This window comes from Marmota monax, unplaced genomic scaffold (genome assembly GCF_021218885.2).
Source record: "Marmota monax isolate L192 unplaced genomic scaffold, Marmota_monax_Labrador192_F-V1.1 WCK01_AAM20220418_F8-fsc00092, whole genome shotgun sequence".
NCBI classification, from domain to species: Eukaryota; Metazoa; Chordata; class Mammalia; order Rodentia; family Sciuridae; genus Marmota; species Marmota monax.
The window spans coordinates 1,842,750-1,866,590 of record NW_026692583.1 but is presented as its reverse complement, the minus strand read 5'-3'; the positions used below and the strand labels follow the sequence as shown (position 1 = coordinate 1,866,590).

At 43.2% G+C, this 23,841-nt stretch overlaps 1 protein-coding gene across 1 annotated transcript; it reads right to left on the bottom strand.

Annotated features, from left to right (window-relative positions):
• Positions 1-17,067: 17,067 nt before the first annotated feature.
• On the bottom strand, positions 17,068-19,117 carry Hcar2 (hydroxycarboxylic acid receptor 2). The gene has a single exon (XM_046445991.2). It carries the CDS (start codon positions 19,039-19,041, stop codon positions 17,983-17,985), a length of 1,059 nt encoding a protein of 352 aa, XP_046301947.1. The 5' UTR covers positions 19,042-19,117; the 3' UTR covers positions 17,068-17,982.
• Between the last annotated feature and the right edge of the window lie 4,724 nt (positions 19,118-23,841).

The window sequence follows — 23,841 nt, the reverse complement described above, 5'->3', positions numbered from 1 at the left end:
AGTTGCTGGACAATGACAACAACCCAATCAGATCCTCTCTTTACGGAATTTTAAAGTCAAGACATGCAAGAAAGAGAAACCTCCCCTGGAGATGCGCAGAAGCCAAGAGACCCAGAAGGAAGACAGTCTGCAGAGCTGAGTCTACGGAAGCCCCAGGGTGGGGAGGAAGGCTGGTTGGAAGGAGGAGAAACGCCAAGAAAGTTGGGAAATAGAGAAGCTTAGAGCTTCTCCACGGGTAACCATATTTCACTGATGTAAAGATGCACCTTTTCTTTTCTTCTTCATATTTTGGTATTTTGGAAGGTGTTCAAACATAGATGGCGTCTTAGTTGTTGCTTTTGGTGGCATGGGCATCCTGGAGTGATTAGCATTGCCTGAAAGTCATGAGCTCTGAGGACACTGGAGTGCATAGGATAGGTATTGAGGTCTCAGGGATACAGTAGAGCCCCTTTTTCATTGTTAAGAACCAAGGGTTGGTGAGCGATGAGGCAAGGTGGTGACCAGACCTGTTGAGCAGCATTTCGTGGGAGGAATCCAAGGAGGCTCCCTTCATGATCAACCAGCCAGCAGAAGAACCAGGGCCAACGGCTTTCAGGCCTTTTAAAGATGCTGTGAGGACAATAGCAAGTGAAAAACACAGACCTCAAGGGACCAATTGGAAAGCTATCGGAAAAGCTGGATTCTGAACATGAGAAAGTTGTAGGTGTGTCTTCATCGGTTTGTTTCAGTTCCATCTTTTTTTTTAACTTAATTTTCTAATCAACAGAAAAAAAAAAAACTATATATTTGTGGTGAAAATTACAATGTAGACATGGCTAAATCCAGCCCATCAACCAGCACTGACTCACACTTTTGTGTGCACATGCGCCTCTGTGGGTGTGGTGAGAATACTTAGAATCCACTCTCTTTGCAGCTGTCAAGTATTAACACATTGTCACTAACTGTATTCACCATGTCTGACAGTAGATATCTTCTGACTGAAATTTGTGTCTTCTGACCAACAACACCCCATCCTCCTACCCCACGTCCCCTGGTAGCCACCATTCTGCTCTCTGCTTCTCGGAGTTCCCCTTTTCATCTTTCTTGGCTCTGATGGGTTGGATGCGCAGTGCTGGAGATGCACCCAGGACCCTAAGCCATGCGTGATAGGGAGCGCTCCTCGGCGGAGCTACGCCCCCAGCCCAGCTCCACTGCAGAGGCCACATCTAAGGGCGACCAGAGAGTACTTGTCTTTCAGAGCCTGGATTATTTTACGGATCATGATGTCCTCCGGGTTCATCCATGTGCTTGAGAATGACAGGGTTTCCTTCCTTTCATGGCGGAATAGTGTACTGTTGTGTATGTAGACCTCATTTTCTCGGTCCATTCATCTATGGATGACCCCCTGGGTTGTTTCCATTTCTTCGCTGTTGTGAATAATGGCTCAATGAATGTGGTAGTGCAGATATCTCTTCGACATTCTTTTTTTTTTTTTTTTTTTAAAGAGAGAGTGAGAGAGATAGAGGTAGAGAGAGAGAGAATTTTTTAATATTTATTTTTTAGTATTTGGCGGACACAACATCTTTGTTTGTATGTGGTGCTGAGGATCGAACCCGGGCCGCACGCATGCCAGGCGAGCGCGCCACCACTTGAGCCACATCCCAGCCCCTCTTCGACATTCTTATTCCGGGGCTGGGGATGTGGCTCAAGCTGTAGCATGCTCACCTAGCATGCGTGTGGCCCTAAAAATTCTCTCTCTCTTTAAAAAAAAAACACAAAAAACATTCTTATTCCATTTCCTTTGGATATCTAAACCGGTATTGACATTGCTGGATCACATGGTAGTTCTATTTTTTATATTATTATTATTTTTGTTTTAAAAAGTTATTTATTTATTTTTATATATTTATTTTTTAGTTATTGGTGAACACAAGATTTTTATTTTATTTTTATGTGGTGCTGAGGATTGAACCCAGTGCCTCATGCATGATAGGTGAGCGCTCTACCACTGAGACACAACCTCAGCCCATATTTATTGATTTGATTGATTATTCTAGGGATTGAACCCAGGGGGTGATCACAGAGCTATAGCCCTTTTATTTTATCTATTTATTTATTTATTTATTTAAAAAAGTTTTTACTTGTAGACAGGCACAATACCTTAATTTACTTATATGTGGTGCTGAGGATCAAACCCAGAGCCTCCACCCATGCAAGGCAAGCACTCTACCACTGAGCCACAACCCCAGACCCCTTTTATTTTATTCTGAGACAAGGTTTCCCTTAAGTTGCCCCAGCTGGTCTTGAATTTGCAGTCCTCCTGTTTCTGCCTCCTAAATAGTTGGGATTATAGGCACATGTCACCGTGCCTGGCCAATTTTTAAATTTTTGACAAACCTCTATCCTATACTGTTTCTGTAACATTTTCCTTTTCATATATGCAAAAGAATAATACAGGAAATGAGAAATCAGTGGTTGAGACTAAAAGAATAATGAAATTTTAAAGTGGTAGGAAAGAAGTATATCAGAGTTTCATTGTGTGCATTATCTTTCTTTCTTTGTGATCCATTAATTAATGATACACCTTCTAAACAGATGAAAAGTGTGAATCAATTAAAGACCCTATGTTCCGGTTCTCCACAAGGCTCCCCAGTGTCCAGAGCCAACTCCTCTGTCTGGGATTGCTACCTTGTCTCCCATGACCTCAGTGTGCTGTCGGTTTTTTGCATCCCAGGAACTCTCAAGTAACACAGTCAGACAAGAGTCAGGTGAGAAACAGTGAATAAACTCAGAGTTTTGTGGGCTAGGAATGAACACACCCCAAATCCTGTATTAAGAGAAACAAAGGGGGTATTTTCCTTAAGGGTGAACAAAATCCCTCACTCACTGTTCTTAAAAGTTGAATTATTCATGTATCTGTTCTAGGGTAATTCCGACCTTTTTTTTCTTCTATATTGCCTCTCCCCAAGTTGCTTTTTTAAACATTGTCCCCCAATTGTCCCATCATGGAACTTCTTCTTCTTTTTTTTTAAGAGAGAGAGGAGAGCGAGAGAGAGAGAGAGAGAGAGAGAGAGAGAGAGAGAGAGAATTTTTTAATATTTATTTTTCAGTTTTCGGTGGACACAACATCACAACATCTTTATTTTTATGTGGTGCTGAGGATCGAACCCAGCGCCCCACGCATGCCAGGCGATTGCACTATGGCTTGAGCCACATCCCCAGCCCATGGAACTTCTTATTATGATAAAATATGTGTAAAATAAAACTTAATGCCATCTGAAAGTGGCATTAAGCACACCCATGACATTGCACCTGTCACTCTGTTATCTAGTTCAGAACTTTTTTGGCCGCCCCCTAGGAAACCCCGCATTCCTTACCAGTCACTCATTGATCACCCGCCCTCCTGCCCTGGCCACCTGCCATCTGCTTTTACTCCTGTGGATTGGCCTGTTCTGACCATTTCCTGTTTGTGGGTCTGGCTTTCACTCAGCGCTGTGTTTCAGGGCTCATCCAGGTTGCAGCCTGGGTCCTTGTCTCGTCCCTTTCTGTGTCTGAATAATCCCCTCTGTACAGATAGACCTCTTTTATTTATCCATCTTCTGCTACTGGCTCACTTTCCACTTTTTGACTGTGTGAATAGTGCTACTATGAGCATTCGTGTTCAAATTTTAATTTTTAATGTTTGAACACCTGTTTTCAATTCTTTTGGATGTCCCCAGTAGTAGGGTAATATGGTAATTCTATGTTTTACTTAATAAGGCACTGCCAAACTGTTTTCCACAGTGGCTTCACCATTTTACATCTCCACCAGCAAAGCACAAGGGTTTCAGTTTCCCCACATCCTTGCCAACACCCCTCCCTCCAGGAAATGTTAATACCTCAGATGTACCCATATTTTTGTTTATGTGCTTCAGACCTTGTGTCTAATGGAAACATTTGCATGGATCACAGACCCAGAGCCTACAGAAATGTGTGAAAACGACACTGGCTCATCACACAACTTCTTTCCTTTTTCTTTGGGGTACTGGAGTCCTCATGGATACCCCAATCTTTATTTTATTTTGAGACACAATCTAGCTATATTGCAAAGACTGGCCTCAAACTCAAGATCCTCCTGCCTCAGCTTCCTGAGTATCTGGGATTACAGGTGTCCAACATGGATGCCTGGTCAAATGCACAAATGACAGCCCTTTGAGCCAGCAGGCTGCCAGTTTGCAGGCCCAATTTATCCTATTTTATTATAGCTAGATGCATATGTAATTTTTTGGTACTGAGGATTAAACCCAGGGGTACTTTACCACTGAGCTATATCCTCAGCCCTTTTTATTTTATATTTTTTTTTTTTGAGAATTTTTTTAATATTTATTTTTTTTAGTTCTCGGCGGACACAACATCTTTGTATGTGGTGCTGAGGATCGAACCCGGGCCGCACGCATGCCAGGCGAGCGCGCTACCGCTTGAGCCACATCCCCAGCCCTTATTTTATGTTTTTGAGACAGTGTCTTGCTAAGTTGCTGAAGCTGGTCTCAAACTTGCCCTCCTCCTGTCTCAGCCTCCCGAGTTGCTGGGATTGCTGGGATTTCAGGCATGTGTCACCGTATGTGTCACCTGGCTTACATACACAAATTTTTATTAGTATGGCAATGTGTACTTATACCTAATTTAATTTCAGAATAACCCAAACAAACTTTAGTCTCACCAAATTTATCTGTATTAAAGTATTTTAGGCAGTCTCTGCCCCAATCACTCCACTCTACCTTGCAGCATCAAAGCATCCTTGTCAATCCGTGAATAAATGAGTGGGGCCCGGACTCAGGCAGGAGGAGTGAGACCCCCAAATGTGATCTGTAACAAGGCCCTCTCTCTCAAATTATGCAAGGGCAACAGAGTGAGTTCTCCTTTGTTTCTTCTTTTGGATGTATATGGCTCACGAGTCTTACCCTGTCCTGGACCTCTGAACAGCTATGTTCCAATAAAACTTTATTTATAAAAGGCAGGTGGCAGGTTGAGTTTGTCTGTGGGGTGTGATTTTTCTCCCTAGTCCTCTTTCTCCAGCTCCTGACTCCTCAACCACATCAATCACCCCACCTCTCGATACAAGAAACATGTTATCCAGGCACGGTAGCACATGCCTATAATCCCAGTAATTTAGGAGGCTGAGGCAGGAGGTTTGCAGGTTTGAGGCCAACCTGGGCAATGTGGCAAGGTCCTACGCAACTTAGTGAGACCCTGTCACAAAAACAAAAATAAAGGGGCTGGGGTTGTGGCTCAGAGGCAGAGCCCTTGCCTAGCACGTGTGAGGCACTGGGTTTAATTTTTAGCACCACATATCAATGAACAAAATAAAGGTCCAAATAAAATAACACCAACTTTGTTAAAAAAAATAAATAAAAATAAGAAGGGCTGGGGATGTAACTTAGTACCCCTGGGTTTAATTCCCAGTACAATATCCCCCCAAAAAAGTTCTTTATGCTTTCTGTGTTCATATAAAGTCCTCTACAGATACACATTTTTTTGGTATGGTAGATAATAAGCTTTTTTTTTTTTCATCATGTTTTCGTACTTCAAGGTAGTTTGTAGAAATACTGAATGTCAGAGGTGCTATTGCTCTTTAATGGCCATAAAACACTCCATAGTGTTATAATTTGGATAGAAGGAGTTCCCCCAAAGCTATTGTGTTAATGCAGGAATGTTCAGAGGTGAAATGATTAGATAGTGAAGGCTGTGACCCAATCAGTCCATCCCAGTTTGAATGGACTGACTGGTTGGGAACTGGCTGGTGAGAGGTGGCTGGCGGGTGTGGGTTGCTGGGCTGTGCCCTGGAAGGGTGCTTCCTCCCTACGGCTCCTTCTCCTCCCTCTTTCTGCTTCCCCACAGCCAGGAGAGAGTAGTTTTCCTCACTACGTCCTTCTGCCAAGATGTCCTGCCTCACCTTGGGCCCACAGCGATGGAGTTGGCCCACCATGGACTAAACCTCAGAAACCTTGAGACAAAATAAACTTTCCATCTTCTAAGTTGTTCTTGTCAAACATTTTGGTCACAGGGATGCAAAGGGTGGGTGTGGGTTAATTCATTCAGCTGTTGCCCTTTCAGTGGGCATTCACTTTGTGACCAGTTCTCTCTCTCTCTCTCTCTCTCTCTCTCTCTCTCTCTCTCTCTCTCTCACACACACACACACACACACACACACACACACACGCACGCACACACGCACGCACAAATACTCTGATAAACATCCTTGTTCTTAAGTGTTGGTGTTTTTTTCTTTGGGACAGATTCCCAGGAGTGGGATTAGCAGGTCAAAGGGTATGTTTAGTTTCAGTTTTCACAGACATTGCCAGATTGCTCTCCCAAATGGCTGCAAAGCTCCCCAGGCATGAGAGCACCCTTTTCTCCATATTCCTGCCAGCAATGGATAGTCCTCATTTTAGTCTGTGTCAGTGTGATGAATGTAAGGCACTATCTCCTTGCTTCTTTCCTTCACGTTTCTGACTTTTGTTGAATTTGATTTTCTTTTCATACTTTGGTTACCCATTGGTTTTGCTCCTCTGTAGATAGCCTATTTATAGCCTAAGACCATTTCTATAATGGTTGTTTGTCTTTGCCAGGTCAATTTGTAAAAGCTCTTTAGAGAGTGTCCATTTGGCTTTGGTTTTCATCTGAGGAGTGATTAAGAGCATTGGCTGTAGGGCAGGCTGCCAAGGTCACATCTAGATTCTCCCCCCCCCCCCCCCCCCCCCCCCCCCCCCGTGTCCCTGTGACCTTTGCAATTATTTAACCTTTGGATGCCTCAGTATACCCATCTATAAAATAATCATCATCATGATCATCATCATTCCCACTTCATAGCATTGTTTGAGATAAAATGACTAATTCTCCTCAAGCAAATAGAATGGGACCTGGCACACAGTGATGGTCAATAGAGTTGATGACTACTATTTATACTGCAAATATTTTTCTAGCTCCACTATTTGAATTGGCTTTATTTATGGTATCCTTTGTTACAAAAAGCATTTGACTGTTTATGCAGTCAAATATATCCATCTTTTCTTTCATAGCTTCTGAGTTCCCAGGCTTGGTTAAGATCTCCCTGTTCATGACAAATTTCCTTGCTCTGAAAATCAGAAATATGTGATCTACCATTTCTTACACTCTAGGACCCTGAAATAAGCTGTTTTTCTAAACACTCAAAACATTTCTTGCACCAACTGTGTAGGCTTTCCACACCAAGAGATTTTCCAATTCTCTCTGGATAACAACTGCATGTTCTACAATTTGAATATGACACTGTTGTCCTGGGGTTAGCATCAGAACCGTGAGTTACGGGGCTCAGTTACACAGTACTGCCCCACTTCAGAAGCCACCTGAAAGTCCCAGATTTCCCCTCATACTTCTGATTCAGTAGCTTTAAATTGGGGGTTCCCACAAACCCCTTCTCAGGTTCAGTATTTGCTTGAACAGTTCACAGAACTCAGGGAAACACATGTATTGCACTTTTTATTTTATAAAGGATGCAACTCAGAAACAGATACTTGGGAGAGATGCATAGGATAAGGTACGGGGTGCCCAGAGCTTCCCTGCCTTCTGGGGTACATCCCTAGCCCCTAGCGCCTCAAGTATTCACCAACTCAGAAGCTTTCCAAAGCCCTGTCATTTAGGGGTTTTATGGAGGCCTTATCAGACAGACATGATTGATTTAATCCTTGGCTACTGAGGATTGAATCAGTCTGCAGTCCCTCTCCTTCCCCAGAAGTCAAGGTGGGGCTGAATGTTCCAACCCTCTCTAGTCATACCTTGATCTTTTAGGGACCTGCCCCCATCCTGAACCTGTGCATGGATCTAGCCACCAGTCATCTCATCAGCAACAAAAAGACATTACAGCCAGTTGCTGTGGTGCACACTTGTAATTCCAGGATTTCAGCAGGCCAAGGCAGGAGGATCACAAGCTCAAGGCCAGCTTGGGCAATTTAGCAAGACTCTGTCTTGAAATTTAAATAAATAAACAAACAAATAAATAAATAAATAAAAAGACTGGGGATGTAGCTTAGTGACAAAGTATCCCTGGGTTCAATCCCCAGCACAAGACAAAGAAACAAATAAGAACTCCAAAGTTCCAGAGTCTTAAAGCTCTTATATCAGGAACAGGAACAAAACCAAATATTTTATTTGAGAAGTTCAAGGATGTACAAGTTCCGTGCCAGTGACCAGGGTCAGAAACAATATACATATTTCTCATTATGTCATACTTCCTTTCTCTCTCACCCCAATAACAGGAGACCTTTGGAACACTTTCAGTTCCATCCCCTTTCCTTTGCCCCTGTTCCCTGATGAGCCCCAGGAAACAGCTCCACCCCACCCCCAATCTACGATTTTGGCTGAGATAATCTAGTATTCTTTATAATTTCCCTTAGAGAATATCAGTTTACTTTGAGGCCTTCTCTTTTACAAGAGTCCTACAGAAATCCATTTAAGATGTCATATGCCTATATGACTTTTTTTTTAAGTACTGGGGATTTAACCCAGGGTGCCTTAACACTGAGCCACATCCCAGCCCTTTTTATTTTTTGAGACAGGGTCTCCGTAAGTTGCTTAGGCTGGTCTGGAACTTGTGATCCTCCTGCCTCAGCCTCCTGGGTTGCTGGGATGACAGGCCTGCACCCCCGCATCTGCCTCCTATGTGTTCTTTTTTTTTTTTAAGAGAGAGAGAGAGAGAATTTTTTTAATATTTATTTTTTAGTTTTTGGTGGACACAACATCTTTGTTTGTATGTGGTGCTGAGGATTGAACCCGGGCCACACGCATGCCACGCCATCACGCTACCCCTTGAGCCACACCCCAGCCCTCCTATGTGTTCTTAACATAGTTTTCCCTCTCCCTCCCACTTTCTTTCATTTTCTTTTTAGGATGTTTGGTTTGGTCAGGCTTTTTCAAGTAGTTTCCTTATTAGGAACCATGGGGATTGCATTCTGAATACTTGGGCGGGCGTCCTTGAATCTCATCCTTTGGCTGCACTAGATTAAAATAATTTAAAAAACTAGATTGAAGTTTCTTGGATTGCAAAAATTCCTCTATATTCTCCTTCCCTAATTTTTCTTACCCTGTTATGACATTTTCTTCATTAAAAAAGAAAAATTGTAGGGTCAGATTAGATTTGTGTTCCCTGGGGGCTGGGGGAAGAGAAAAATGTGGAATGACTGCGAGTAGACACAAGGTTTCTTTGTGGGGTGATGAAAAATTCCTGAAATTAGGTGGTGGTAGTGATTGCACCAACAACTCATGATCTTTTGCTGAGGATGATTGGAAGTTTTTGTGTTTAGAAAAAAGGCATAATCCAATTTTTTTTTTTTTTTTGTAGAGCAAAGGTAATTATTAGGAACTTTATGTGGATATACTCTTTGTTAGACATAATAATGGTAGATTAGAATATTGAGGAGGGTTTTCTGGACTAACTGTCATAATTTTGTAATAGTTTTGTTAGTTTGTTTTTTAAAATCATGACTGAAATGTCAATGTTCTATCTCTATGGCAACCAGAGAGCGATATAATCTCCTCCCTCTCATTCTTTTTTTTAACATGAATTTTAATGGATTTTGTGACCTATTTCTATTATTAAACAAGATAGATGGGGAGATAGAGTAAGCAGTTGGGGTATGTTTGCTTATGAAAAGTCAATCTGTTCTTCATGTTCTTCTGTTTTTTCTAAAGTTGAATTTCTCTGCTGTGCAGCACAGCAGGCCTCATGTAAATTTCTATTCAGATTTATAGATGATAAGCGGTTTTTAAATAAACACATAGGACATTCCAGTTGAGCTCTGGAACCAGCTGATGAAGGCATAGAAGATTGGTGATCAGACACTATTTCAGTCATCAGGGCCACATCAAAGCACTACAGCCCTGGTGTCTTAACAATAGACTTATTTTCTCCCAGTTCTGAGGCTGGAAGTCTCAGATCAAAGTGTTGGTAAGATTGTGTCTTCTGAGGCCTCTTCTCCTGAGTCTTCACATGTTTTTTCCTCTGGCTGTGTCTGTGTCCTAATCTCTTTTTTTTTTTTAAGGGGTGGGGGAGGGAGGGGGAGAGAGAGAGAATCTTTTTTTTTGTAGATGGACACAACACAATGCCTTTTATTATTATTATTTTTGTGTGTGTGGTGCTGAGAATCAAACCAGGGCTGTCCGTGCTAAGCAAGTGCTCTACTGCTCAGCCACAATCCCAGCCCCCTAATCTCTTTTTATAAGGACACCAATCATGCCAGGTGTGGTGGCACATACTGGCAATCCCAGAGACTCTGAAGGCTGAGGCAGGAGGATCACACATTCAAGGTCAGCCTCAGCAATGTAGGGAGGCACCAAGTAACTTAAAAAGACCCTGTCTCAACATAAAAAATAAAAAGGGGCCAGGCATGGTGGCGCATGCCTGTAATCAGGAGGTAGAGGCAGGAGGACTGTGAGTTCAAAGCCAGCCTCAGCAATTTAGAGAGATGCTAAGCAACTCAGTGAGACCTTGTCTCTAATAAAATACAAAATAGGGCTAGGGATGTGGCTCAGTGCTTGAGTGCCCCTGAGTTCAATACCTAGTACCCCAAACCAAAAACTAACTAACTAAATAAATCAAATGAAAAGGGCTGGGGATGTGGCCTGGGTTAAATCCCCAGTACCCCCCCACCCCCCAAAAAAAAAGATATGATATGTGGGGGTTGAGTGAGTATAGCTTAGTGATAGAAGTGATAGTGAAAGAGCTCTTGCCTAGCATGCTAGACACCTTCGGCTCAATCCCCAGCATGACAAGGGCTGAGATGTAGCTCAGTGGCAAAGCACTTGGCTTGCGTGCACAGATGCCTGGGTTCAAGTCCCAGTTCCATTAAAGGAAAAGATAAACAAACCAACAAAACCCCAGTATAACAAAAAAGGAAAGAATCAAAAAAATGTTATATGGGCTGTGGTCATGGCTCAGTGGTAGAGCACTTGCCTAGCACGTGTGAGGCACTGGGTTCAATTCTCAGCACCACATAAAAAAAAAAAAAGATAGATAGATAGATAGATAGATAAAGATACATATAAAATGCTATATAAATTAAATTATACGGTATGTAACTTTTTTTTTGGGGGGGTGGTACTGAGGATTGAACTCAAGGGTGCTTTACCACAGAGCTATATCCCCAGCTGCTGAGCTATATCCCCAGCCCTTTAAATGTGTTTTATCTTGAGGCAGGGTCTTACTAAGTTGCTGAGGCTAGCTTCAAACTTGCAATCCTCCTGCCTTGTCCTCCTCAGTCACTGGGATTACAGGCATGCACCACTGTGCCCTGTTATTGAAAGGATTAAATAAAACAATCTATATAATACTAAGCGGTGTCTGCCAGTTACCATACAGCAAAACTTAGATGTAATAATAGATGGTGATCAGATGATGTTGAATGTGGCTTCTCTCCAATTTGAGTGTATCTTTGCATTCACATTGCTTTACCAAAACCTTTTTTTTTTTTCCTCTTTCTGTTTTCTTTTTTTGGTACTAGGGATTGAATCCAGGGCCTTGCATATGGTAGGCAAGTGCTCTGCCACTGAGCTATCTCCTTGGCCCTTTTTATTTTATGACAGGGTTTTGCCAAATTGCTGAGTCTGGCCTTGAACTTTCGATCCTTCTGCCTCAGTCTCCCGAGTAGCTGAGATTACAGTGGTATATGACCCCACATGGCTACAGATATCATTTTCCTACCATGTATGTGTCACCTATTTTGTGAGCATGCTGAGAAGAAACCAACTGTTTTTCAACCTGACAACACCAATAGATCAGTTTACTTTCTCTTCTAAGCAGAGGTGCCTTGAGAACATCATATACTGTCCTTAGTACCTATTTGATGGTTGTAAATCCATCTCTGGGTGTGGCCATATCTATGAGTCTGTCAATATCTGTTAAGAGCTCAGAAGCACCAGCCTTTCATGAGATAGGACTGAGAGATTGTGGACTATAGGTCCCTGACATTTCATAATGCCCTATGCAAACCTCTTCTGCTTGACGAGGCAGAACGTTAGTCAAATGTTACATTTGAGCCCAAGGAGAATCTTGCACTGACTGCAGAATAATGTGCCTTTTGTCCATCAAAGACAGGAAACAAGCTGGGCATGAGAACGCATGCCTGTAATCCCAGCGAGGCTATAAGCAACTTAGTGAGACCCTGTCTCAAAATAAAAAATAAAAAGGGCTGGGAATGTGGCTCTGTGGTTAAGTGTCTCTGGGTTTAATCCCTGGTGCCAATAAATAAATAAATAAAGTAAATAAGTCAAGAAACAGTGAAAGAAACTTCATGACCAGGTACTCACTTCAGTTACGCTTGCCAAAGAGTATTTCTTTGCCCTGAGTTTACTGAAAAATGTATAACAAAACCTTTCATTCCCCAGGAAGGCTGGCTGAAGGGCTCTAGAACACAAATCTGGAGGAGCATGAAGGGATTTAGGTCAGTGAGAACTACATAGCCCCTGAAGGCTGATTGATGGCCTCTCTATAATCAGGAAGACCATAGTTTTGTAACATGGCAGAAAATTTGGAAGTCAGAGAATGGCTCTGCTGAAGGTCGAAACATGCTAGTGCATTTGAAGGGCAGCTTGAAATATTATCTGAGGAACACCTGGCAGAGAGAATGTAGTTGTGCAAAAAGTTGTTAAAAACACCCTTTATGGCCAGGCACAATGGTAGATGCCTATATCCCAGCAACTTGGGAGACTGAGGCAGGAGGATTGCAGGTTCAAGTCCAGCTTCAGCAGATTAGTGAGGTCTTGTCTCAAAAAAAAAAAAAAAAAAATCACATGAGGTCAATGGTCAAGCGCCCCTGGGCTCAATCCCCTGTCCCCAAAATTAAAATTAAAATACCCTTTATGCCACTGGCAGGACCAAGATGACCCTGAGATCCTTTTCCCTACGAATGCTGGGGCCAAGGGGCCAGTGCTGATCCTGTTCATCCGGAGCCATCCTGTTGTTCCACTACCACTTACTGTCTACACCAAGGATACCATCATGGGCCCCTGGGCCCCACCCCTAGTGACCTTTCCAGGTAATAGAACATTCCCAGAAGCCCCAGTGGAGTGGTTGAAGAAGGGTGACCACTTCTGTTGATGGGGAGGAGACCCTCCCTGGTTTCCCCCAATAAAATGTGAAAACCAGGGACTGGGGATAGAGCTCAGTTGGTAGAGTGCTCACCTAGCTGGGTATGGTGGTGCACACCTGTCATCCCAGTGGCTCAGGAGGCTGAGGCAGGAGAATCGCGATTTCAAAGCCAGCCTCAGCAACAGTGAGGCACTAAGCAACTCGATGAGACCCTGTCTCTAAATAAAATATAAAATAGGGCTGGGGATGTGGTTCAGTGGTTGAGTGCCTCCGAGTTCAATCCTCAGTCCCCCCCCACAAAAGAAAAAGGGAAAACCAGGGCTGGGGTGTATCTCAGTGACAGAGCACTTGCCTAGCATGTGCAAGGCCTTGAATTCAATTCCCTGCAAGATGAAAAGCCATTTCTCTCATATGGGACCTGAGTGATGCAGACGTCCTGAGGCTGAGTCTGTTCATAGCTAAGAGCTTGGGGACGACCACATGATGCTTTCCCAGAGTTGCTCAAGCCCAGTTTAATTCTCCCAGTTTCTGGGAGAACCACCACTTTCTCCAGCTTCCTTCCTCTCTATTTTTAATTTTTTGCTTACGCTAATCCAAAGTGTATTTCAGTTACTTGCAAGCACAAGGACCTTGCATGAAACAATTATAATGACATCTTCTTACTACCATGAGAAGGGGAAAAAAAAAAAAAGGAATTTCCTTCTTGGGAAGTTTGGCTCAACACGAACAGCTCCGGCTTCAACCATCTAAGAATTTCATCCAGTCAGTTGCCTTGGTGCAGGTTTGTAATGCCAGCAACTCAGGAGGCAGAAGCAGGAAGATCACAAGTTCAAAGTCAGCCTCAGCAATTTAATGAAGGCCTAAGTAACTTAGTGAGATGCTGTCTTTAATTCAAAAAAAAAAAAAAAGAAAGAAAGGGCTGGGGCTGTGGTTCAGTGGTAGAACCTGGATTCAATCCCTTGTACAAAAAAAAAAAAAAAAAAAAAAAGTTTTTTTCCATCGTAATTCAAGATCTGATTTGAAGACACAACCAATTTGAACCAAAAGATGGGCAACCAGGAAATGACCTGGAGCCCTGTTGTTTGGAAATGGTTCATTTCTTAGTGATTCCAGTGATTTCTTAGTGATTCCACCAGACACCACCACTGTCTAAGGCACGTTGGAGAACCTGTTCCTCAGCTAAATCTCACCGTCAGCTAAATCTCAGTGCAGTTGCTCGGGACTGAAAGAAAGGGGTCATGGAGCATCTGGGAAGTTGCGGCAAGGCCAGCTGATCACCAAATCATGTTCAGAAGTGTTTTGGGTATTAAACCAAATGACATTTTAAGGACCATGAGGTGTCTTCACCAGAATACGGGGTGCTATTCAAATGTTCTCACTTCAGGCAAGGCCCACAGATGAAGAGACTAATAAATGTGGAAGGTAAAGGAGCTCACAACATCAGGAATGAACATGACCTTGCATCCCCAATTTTATGGTTCTAAACTTAAGGATAGTCTCTTGATATTTGGAAGCAGCTCAATGGAAGTCCTTCTAGTAGATTGCAAATTCAAGACCAACCTTGGCAAGTTCAAGGCCAGCCTGGACAACTTATGGAAAACTTGTCTCAAAATAAAAAAAATAAGGGCTGGGGATGTATCTCAGGGGTAAGGTGCCCCTTACATAGAGGACAATTCACTCATGGAGCTCATGAATCCTCAGAACTGGTTTCCACCAAAATAAAGAAGGCAGTGCAACACAAATTTAGAGAAGGTAAAGGAAAATCATGCATAAATGATGATAACTGCCCACTCTGTGCCTGCATAGACATATATATATACATATAAGTATTGGCAGGGGCTTGATTTCAGGACCCCTGTGGATACCAAAACCTGAGGATGCTCAAATCCCTTATATAAAATGGTCTAGTATTTGCATAGAACCTACACATATCCTCCTGTGTATGTTAAATCATGTCTAGCTAGATTCCTTACACCTAATATGATGTAAGTGCTATGTGAATAATTGTTACACTGTATTGCTTAGGGAATAATAAATCCAGGGATGGAACCCATGGATACAAAGGGCTCACTATATTCTTTCTGTTTCTTCCCATCTCCCTTTTCTCATAAAACCACAGTTCAGGACCAAGTACATGCATCATTGGTTTAGTCCAATGTGGCCTTATTGGCTCCCATTTTATCTCATTTTATTTATTTATTTTTTCTGCCCTGGAGATTTAATTCAGGGCCTCCTGGATGTTAGGCAAGAGTTCTATCACCAAGCCACACCCCAACCCTTTCTCTCATTTTGAATTGACATTGGTGTTCCCCTGGACAAATAAACAGACCTAATTTAAGGAATAACTCTCTTAAAAACTGTTGTAATGTGGGGAGTGGTGATGGTACATGCCTGTAATCCCAGCAACTCAGGAGGCTGAGATAGGAGGATCACAAGTTCAAGGACAGCCTCATCAACTTGGGGAGGCCCTAAGCAATTTAGTGAGACCCTGTCTGAAAATAAAAAATAAAAAAGGGGATGTGGGTCAGTGGTAAAACACTTCTGGTTCAATTTCCAGTACGGGGTGGGGAGAGGGGGAGAGAGAGAGAGAGAGAGAGAGAGAGAGAGAGACACCAAGAGAAGAAGCTATGTGAAGATGGCGGCAGAGACTGGAATGATGTGCTGATATGCCAAGGAGCACCCAAGATTGTTGTGAGGATGGCACAGACTGGATTCCCCTCAGAACCTCCAGAAGGAGCAGCACGCTACTGACACCTTGACATTGAACTTATGGCCTTCAGAATTGTGAAAGAATGAGTTTTTGTTATTTTAAGCCACCCAGTTTATGATGCTCTGTTAAGACAGCCACAGGAAACTAACACACTCACCTACTTCCAGCTCATTCTCACCTCAGGGCCTTTGCACTTAGCAAATGTCCTTCCCTGAGATTTTCTCATTGTTTGCTCTGTCTTGTCATTGAGGGCTCTGCTCAAGGTTACTTCCTTCTAGAGGCCCTCCCAGTCATTCCCACCCCTGCGCACCTGGCGCACCGGAAACGCCTGAATGAATGAATGAATGAATGTGAGTTGTTGGGTTCCAAACACTTCAAACCTCCTGGTCCCCTGGAAGAACTGGAGTTTCAACACTGGGCTTGGTGCTGACTCATGCATCTGAGGCTGGGGAAGTCCCGACTTTCCTCTGAGCTCATCTCTGCTCTCTCTTCTTTAAGAAGAGAGCCCTGCTTTTAACTTATTAGATTCTTGGTGACAGATGAGTTTCTCTCTGAGAGACTCAGAAGTGTCTTTCTTCATTTATTTTTTAATATAAATAACTGAAGTGGTTCTTTCATTCTTTATTTTTGTGGTGCTGGGGATTGAACCCAGGGCCTTGTGCATGCAAGGCAAATACTCTATCAGCTGAGCTATATCCCCAGCCATCTTTCTCCATTCGCTGGCATTCATAGAGGGCTAGGAGTCTGCATATCTGCATTCCTTATCTGCATCCCAGTCAGCAAGCCTCATCTTGTTGATCAAGGAGTGACAGAAGATGGAAATGAAATCGTAACAGAAACTTGGACGGATCACAGACCCAAACCAGTACATCTCCTTTCCATCTCAGAACAGGGAACTGAAACCATTCCCTAGGAAGCTCTTTCTTCCCCCTCTTACAGGAAAAAAATCCCACTCTGGTCTGATTCCTTTTTAAATACACAAATACTAATTGCAGTACTCACCAAACTCTTTAAATAAATAAATAAACAAACTCTAAATAAAAGGTGCTCTTGCAATCTTTTCTGCACCACCCTTCTAGATTTATTTGTTTTTATTTCTTCCCAGGCCTTTCCTGACCCAAGACATGGGTAATTTTTACTTAGCTGTCTTATAATATAATTCAGTGACTGTGTCCCTATGTTTTTTTTTCTACCAGGACATAGTTAACAGCCCATAAAGGTCTCTGCTTAAGTAAGAAGCCGATTTCTGTGAACCATAACCCAGACATGCAATACCAGACTGTGTCTCCTATCAAAATTTATTAAAATGGTAGATATTATTATAAGTACAGAAACACAAGCAAACAAACCAGGAGGATTCTTTCCTCCTAACCACGGGGCAACCACATATTTCCCTTTTATGATAGAAGCAAACAGATGGGAAGCAGTTCTCTTCCCTGAAGCCTTTTAACTGCTCGATCTTCAAATTAGTGTAAATGAGGGAAGAATGGATTAGTTACTGGTTATGGCACAAATACCATTCCTTATCCCTCAGAACACTGTTCTGCTCAGTCCCTCCTGGGGATAATCCCCTTCTGACCACCTCTGGAAACTCAGATATTAACCAAAGCTTAAGAATCTCTTCACCTAGCCCATTTCTGCTAAAACATGGCTGAAAGGTGAATGGGCCCATGGAACTCAGGTGACCTGCTGGCTTGCTTAGCCATGCCTGAGTCCCCTCCAGGAGTAACATAACTCCCCTCCAATCTCTTGACTTTTCTTATCTCTCTGAAGTTCATGAGGAGGCTAGATAGTGCACTAGGAGCTGAGGGTCACCCAAGTCTCAGTCTGGGGAAGGTAAGAAGCCAACGAGTCACAGGTACCGATGGGCAGCTCCCTGGCTTCATCCCAGTGCAACAGAAAATGGACAATCAGCCCACCTTGGGCCCGTAAGTATGGAGACGAAGCAGAAGTTTCAGGTGCCTTTACTCTCCGTTCCTCGAGATTTCTGTGATCGCACCTTGCAACCGAGCCTCCGGCTCTGCCGTGCCATTTCTCTAAATCTGATTCTCTTGATTTGGAAGTTCCAGGGAACTGGAGGCCAGGTCTAGTGTGCAACATCCAAACTGTTTCTCCAGAGATCCTGGTTCTTGGTGACAACCTCCCCTCTTGGCGAGGTTATTTAACGAGAGGATGGGGCCAGATAAGAGGGGCTCTATGGTTCACTGGGGTCAGCCATTAAGGCGTTCGGGACACTCCTGGTAGTACTCATGTCCTGTGTGAGCTCCAAGCTGGTGCTGCGGTTATTATCTGGCTCATCAGGTGTCTTCTTCCGGAGGCAGCGGTTGATCAACATGGAGAAAAAGTTGGGAAAGGATGGGCTGGAGAAGTAGTACACAAGTGGATCCAGCATGCTGTTCATGTAGGTGAAGCTGAGGGTGATGAAAAAGGCCAAGTCAACTGAGCGGTACACTTCACAGTCCTGCGTCCCCGAGGTGTGCAAGAGCCAGAAGATGCGGATGCGCACGGCCACGCTGGGCAGGAAGCAGATGATGAAGACAATGGCCACCACCAGGATGAAGTTGATGGCTCTCTTGATCTTGGCATGCTTGTCCAGTTGTCTCTGCCGCAGGCTCCAGATGATTTTGGCAGAGCAGAACAAGATGATGCCCAGGGGCAAGAAGAACTCCAAGAAGAACATGGCATCATGCCACCGGAAGGTTTTGCAGATGCTAAAACTGCTGCACAGATTCGCGGGCCCGTTCTTGGTCAACATGTTTTTGTAGAGGAGGTGAACCGTCAGGCCGATGGTGACACCCCACAAAAAGCAGGAGATGATGGCCGCTGTCCGATTGGAGATCTTGTTCAGAGAGTGGTGAGGATGGACCACCCGGAAATACCTGTCCACGGCCACCACCGTGAGGAAGATGATGCTGCCCTGGCGGTTCATGGCCAACATGAAGAGCATCAGCCGGCAAGGGATGTCCCCAAACTTCCAATCCCACTTCCTCACATAGTTGTCTGTCAGGAACGGCAGGCAAATGATGAGGAGAAAGTCAGCCACGGCCAAGTTGAACAGGAAGATCCGGCTGGATTTCCAGGACTTAAGGTGGAAGCAGAATATCCACAGAGCAAGGCCATTGCCCAGGAGTCCAAACACAAACTCCAGCCCCAGCACCGGTGGCAGCACATTGGCAATGAAGTCGTCCCGGAACACACAGCAATTCTTGTTGTGTATCACCAGAGAATAGTTCTGCGAGTGCTGCCGGTTCATGAGTGGATCGGGTTTGTCCGCTCCAGAGCGCCTCACCTAGCAAATGCTCAAGGAAGAAGTGTGTGGTGAACGTGTGGTTCAGCATTTGCCTTTATGTCATGTCAGGGTGTTGAAATAGATGACTGAATGGTTACCAGGAAACTACGAAATCACTTAAAAAAAAAAAAAAGGCTAGCTTGGCTCTTATGCAACCTGCTGTTTGCATAAACAAGTAATAAAAAGTCCCCTGGGCAGACAAGAACCCACAAATTTTTCTAAATGTAAAGGATAAGTTCAGGCAAGCCAAATGTCATTTGCAAATTACTAAAAAAAAAAAAAATGGGGACATCCCTTTGGAAGGCTGTATGTATGGACCTGACTAACTGCTCAGCACTGGATAATTAATTGACAGTCTTAGGTTTGTTTACATAATTGACAGATCAACAAATGCAATAATAATGGCCTGTGCTAAACAGTATGGTTTTCCAGAATCCTTCAGAATGAGCATGAAATATTAGCATGCATCTGATTTAAGAAATGGTAGCATGCACGTGATTGCTTTGAGAAAGACTGACAAGACCATCTTTGGCCATTTTACCAGTTTTATGGGTTAAATTTGAGCTTTTTTTTTTCCTAATGCACTTCTGTGTACAAACGTGAATTGCTTTTCCACAATAGAATTCTGCAATTAATTTCTGGTTGGGGAGGGAAATACTACTCGAAAGCATAAAATTTAATAAGATGTTTGAAAACTTTAAGCCCAGGTTGGTTGCCAGTGGTATGTTAAATTAAGTTGGGTTTTTCTTGTTTGTTTGTATTAGATTTTGATACGCTTCCATGCTAAATTAAGTGACTTATTTTTAAGGGTGTGATTTTTTATAATGAATAAACTTAATTTTTTTTAGAGAAGTTTTAGGTTCACAGCAAAATTGAGTAGAAAGTATGGAGAGTCCTTATATATGCTCTGCCACCCACCACCATATAACCACCCCCCCACCTTAAGCACATGATTTTTTTTAAAATATTTTTTTAGTTGTCAATGGATCTTTATTTTATTTATTTATTTTTATGTGGTGCTAAGGATCGAACCCAGTGCCTCACACATGCTAGGCTAGTGCTCTACCACTGAGCCTCAGCCCCAGCCTGCACATGATATTTTAAAAACTCTAATTTTTTTTTTCAAAATTAGGGTTAAAACCACAGGACCTAAGCAGTCATTGAACTTGGCTTTGCAGAAGGACACCATTTCACATACTACCTCTTTTAGTGGGATTGGGTCTCATCCTGCAGAACATTTCTACCCTTTAATACTTTGGTTTTATCAAGTTTTGCTGCACAAGAGATTTCTGAATTGTGATGTTCTACTTTGAGAAATTGGAGATTTATTCCTTTAGCTGCATACTTGGGTTCACTAACAGGGGTTTATAGACCTCTGACAGCTAAATAGAGTAAGGATGACCTGATATTAGACTCTCTTCGGACTAGGGACCCTCAAGGAGGAAGGTCATGATGAAACTGGGGTTGACAGTGGCACCTATGTACTATATGCTTTGAATACATTGTCTCATCTCATCCTCTGACTGTGGTCTATGAGGGAGGGACTGTTGTTGACTCTGATTTAGAAATGGGGAAAGTGGCCGGGCGTGGTGGTGCATGCCTATAATCCTAGCAGCTTGGGAGGCTGAGATAGGAGGATCCCGAGTTCAAAGCCAGCCTCAGCAATGGCGAGGAGCTAAGCAACTCAGTTGGACCCTGTCTCTAAATAAAATGCAAAATAGGGCTGGGGAATGTGGCTCAGTGGTCGAGTGCCCCTGAGTTCAATCCCCAGTACAGAAAGAAGGAAAGGAAGGAAGAAAGGAAGGAAGTGAAGCTCAGAGAGGGTGGAAATGTACTCAGGGCCACCCAGAACTTGGGTTAGAATCTGGCACTGATATCCAATCCCTAACCATTATGAGGCACTGTCTCTTATGCCATCGTCTCGCCTGTCAGCTTGCACTCTGTTGAGGTTGCATTGTGCAGTTGTATTCAGGTTCTGTGGAAATACTTGGCCATTTTTCGCCCCCTGTCCTTGCTGCCTGGGAATATTGCATTTTCTTCCTGGATAAATGTGTGCACTTGGGTGACATCACCATTATGAAGTAATCCTGAGGGCCTTTATTAATAAGAAGAGTCAGGAAAACTATTTTCAATAATTTCTGGGAGCTGGAATTTGCAAGGGATCCTCCTTCCTCGGTTTTACAATTTTGTAATCTTTTAAAATGTTAGTCGCAGGTAAAATTGAAAAACAAGACCAACAAATATTGTCACCCTTGGAAATTGGGGAAGACTGGAAAAAAGCTGAGCCTTGTTCTGTTTCTATCATTAACCAACTGGGAAACCCCTTAACCCCCAGCTTCCTCTCTTGCAAACTGAGGAGTCAGACAACCTTCTAGCTTCCTTTCAGTTTTCAGCCTGTGATTTTAAAATCAAAGTTCATAACTGTTCAGACGGAATGCAAATCCGAATTTCCCGTTCTCCCCCATACAGTGGGCATGTTTTGTCTTGCATAAGTCCTTCTTTTATAGACTTTTTTTTCCCTTACTTGTGCATGAGCTGTACAGAAACTTATTATGATGAATCATTACAAGAACTAAGACAGTGATTCCACAGACTTTGGCGGAAGCTCCATGACTCTGACAATTAACTTGAATCTCCTGGTTATTCTATGACAGCTTAAGGTGTGCCAGGGAACCGAATTAAACCATTTTTAAAAAAAAATTTAGTTAAATTTATGTATGTACTTATTTATGTTTACAGTACTGGGAATTGAACCTCACACATGCTTGATAAGCTCCTCACTGCTATGCTACATCCCCAGCCCTTCATATTTTTTATTATGAAACAGGATCTCACTACATTGCAGAGGCTGTCCCTGAACTTGCAATCCTCCTGCCTCAGCCTCCTGGGTAGCTGGGATTACGGAAATGCACCACCACACCCAGTTAATTTTATTTTGAGACAGGGTCTTGCTGTAATGCCCAGGCCAGCCTTAAACTCCTGGGCTGAAAGAATCCTGAGTAGCTGCCTGAGTAGTTAGGACTTCACATGGGTATTATTAAAAATAATAGGGCTATGGGGGTGTGGCTCAGTGGTAGAGCACTTAAGTATCTGGCATGCATAAGGCCCTGGGTTCAGTCCCAAGCACTGCAAAAACAAACACAGCAGCCACTTAAAAACTAGCTATCATTTGTCAACTGCAGGCTGTGTGCCAGGCATTGTACTAAGAAATTTGCATGTATGGCTTTATTTAATCTTCACAAAAACCCTGCGAGAGAGAGGTGCTTTTATTATCATCCCCGTTTCACAGATTGGAAAACCAAGGCTTAGAGAGGTGAAGTAGTTAACTATTCCATGTCTTTGACTACACTGGGATTTCTGTTTCAGTTATCTACCTCTGTGTAACAAATGGACACAAAACTTAGTGACCTAAAGCAACCACTGTTACCGGGTGTCACCATGACACACACCTGTGATCCCAGCAACTCAGGAGGCCGAGGCAGGAGGATTCCATGTTCCAGGTCAGCCTTAGCAACTTAGTGAGGCCCTAAGCAACTTTGTGAGACCCTGTCTCAAAATAAAAAATAAAAAAGGGCTGGGGATGTGACTCAGTGGTAGAGCACCCCTGGTTCAGTACCCAGCAACACACACACACACACAAAAAGAAGTTGGGAAGTTTACAAAGTATATGGAGAGTACTTTAGAGTTTTAAAATATAGTGTTGGGTTTAATGTGAAAAGAAAAGAAAAACCTAAGGGCAAACCAGAATAATCAAATAATCTTGAAAAAGAAGAGCTAAGTAGGAGAATGCACTCGTCTATATTTAAAAGGTTGCTAGACAACAAGACCGTGTACTTCTGGCATAAGGATAGAAATGTAGATCCAGAGAGCAGACCGAGTCTAGAAATATACCCTTGTGCAGCGAATAAGTAAAGGAAATGGTATCTGAACCCAGTCTGGCCCTAGCAGCTATGTGTCTTGTGTACCCACCTCTCCCAAGTATTCCTATCTTTTGGCCCCATAGTCCTACATCAAATAATCTTCCAAAATCTTCCCCAAACCCTCAAACATGTGCCCAAAGATACATCATTCAGAAAATTAACAACAGCATGGTTGAAATAGAGGAAGCTGGGAACACCCGAAATATCCACTAAAAGGCCACTGGTTAAATTGATGGCCTTGAAGAGGACATTTAAGGTGTTTCCAGCTGTTTTCCAGGAAGGACCCTTGGATTCTCCTGGAGGTCCCTCTGTTTACCCCTTTCTCTGAGGTGACCCTGAATTTTAATTTCATTTTTTCCCGTTGGTGTCAATGGACCCCCCCAGGGTCAGGGGCTGGGCTTTCCATGCGTGTTTCTACTGTCCCCGGGAAGCACTGGTGTCTCCTTAGTGTTCCTCGGAAGAGGAAATGAATGAATGAGTGAATCCTCACAAGGAATAAAATATCCAAACTTTCCCCCTGGATCATTTTATGGTTTAATCTATTGGAACCTGAATAAGATTAGGCCCATATGTGAGCCTATCTGTGTATTCTACTCCATTTCTGTCTCTGTCTTTCTGTGTGTGTGTTTGTGTGTGCGCTTGCGTGTGCACGAAGCGCATTTATCCAGCTGCATAGATGAGCTAGGGAGGGGCTGGGATTTGGTTTAAAGCTCTGCTGTTTTAACCTTGAAATTCTTACTACTTTTTGGACAAACGTCCTCGCATTTTCATTTTGCCTTGGGCCCTGCAAATGATGGAGCCAGTCCTGAAGTCACGGATATCCTCACTGTGATGATGGAGTCTT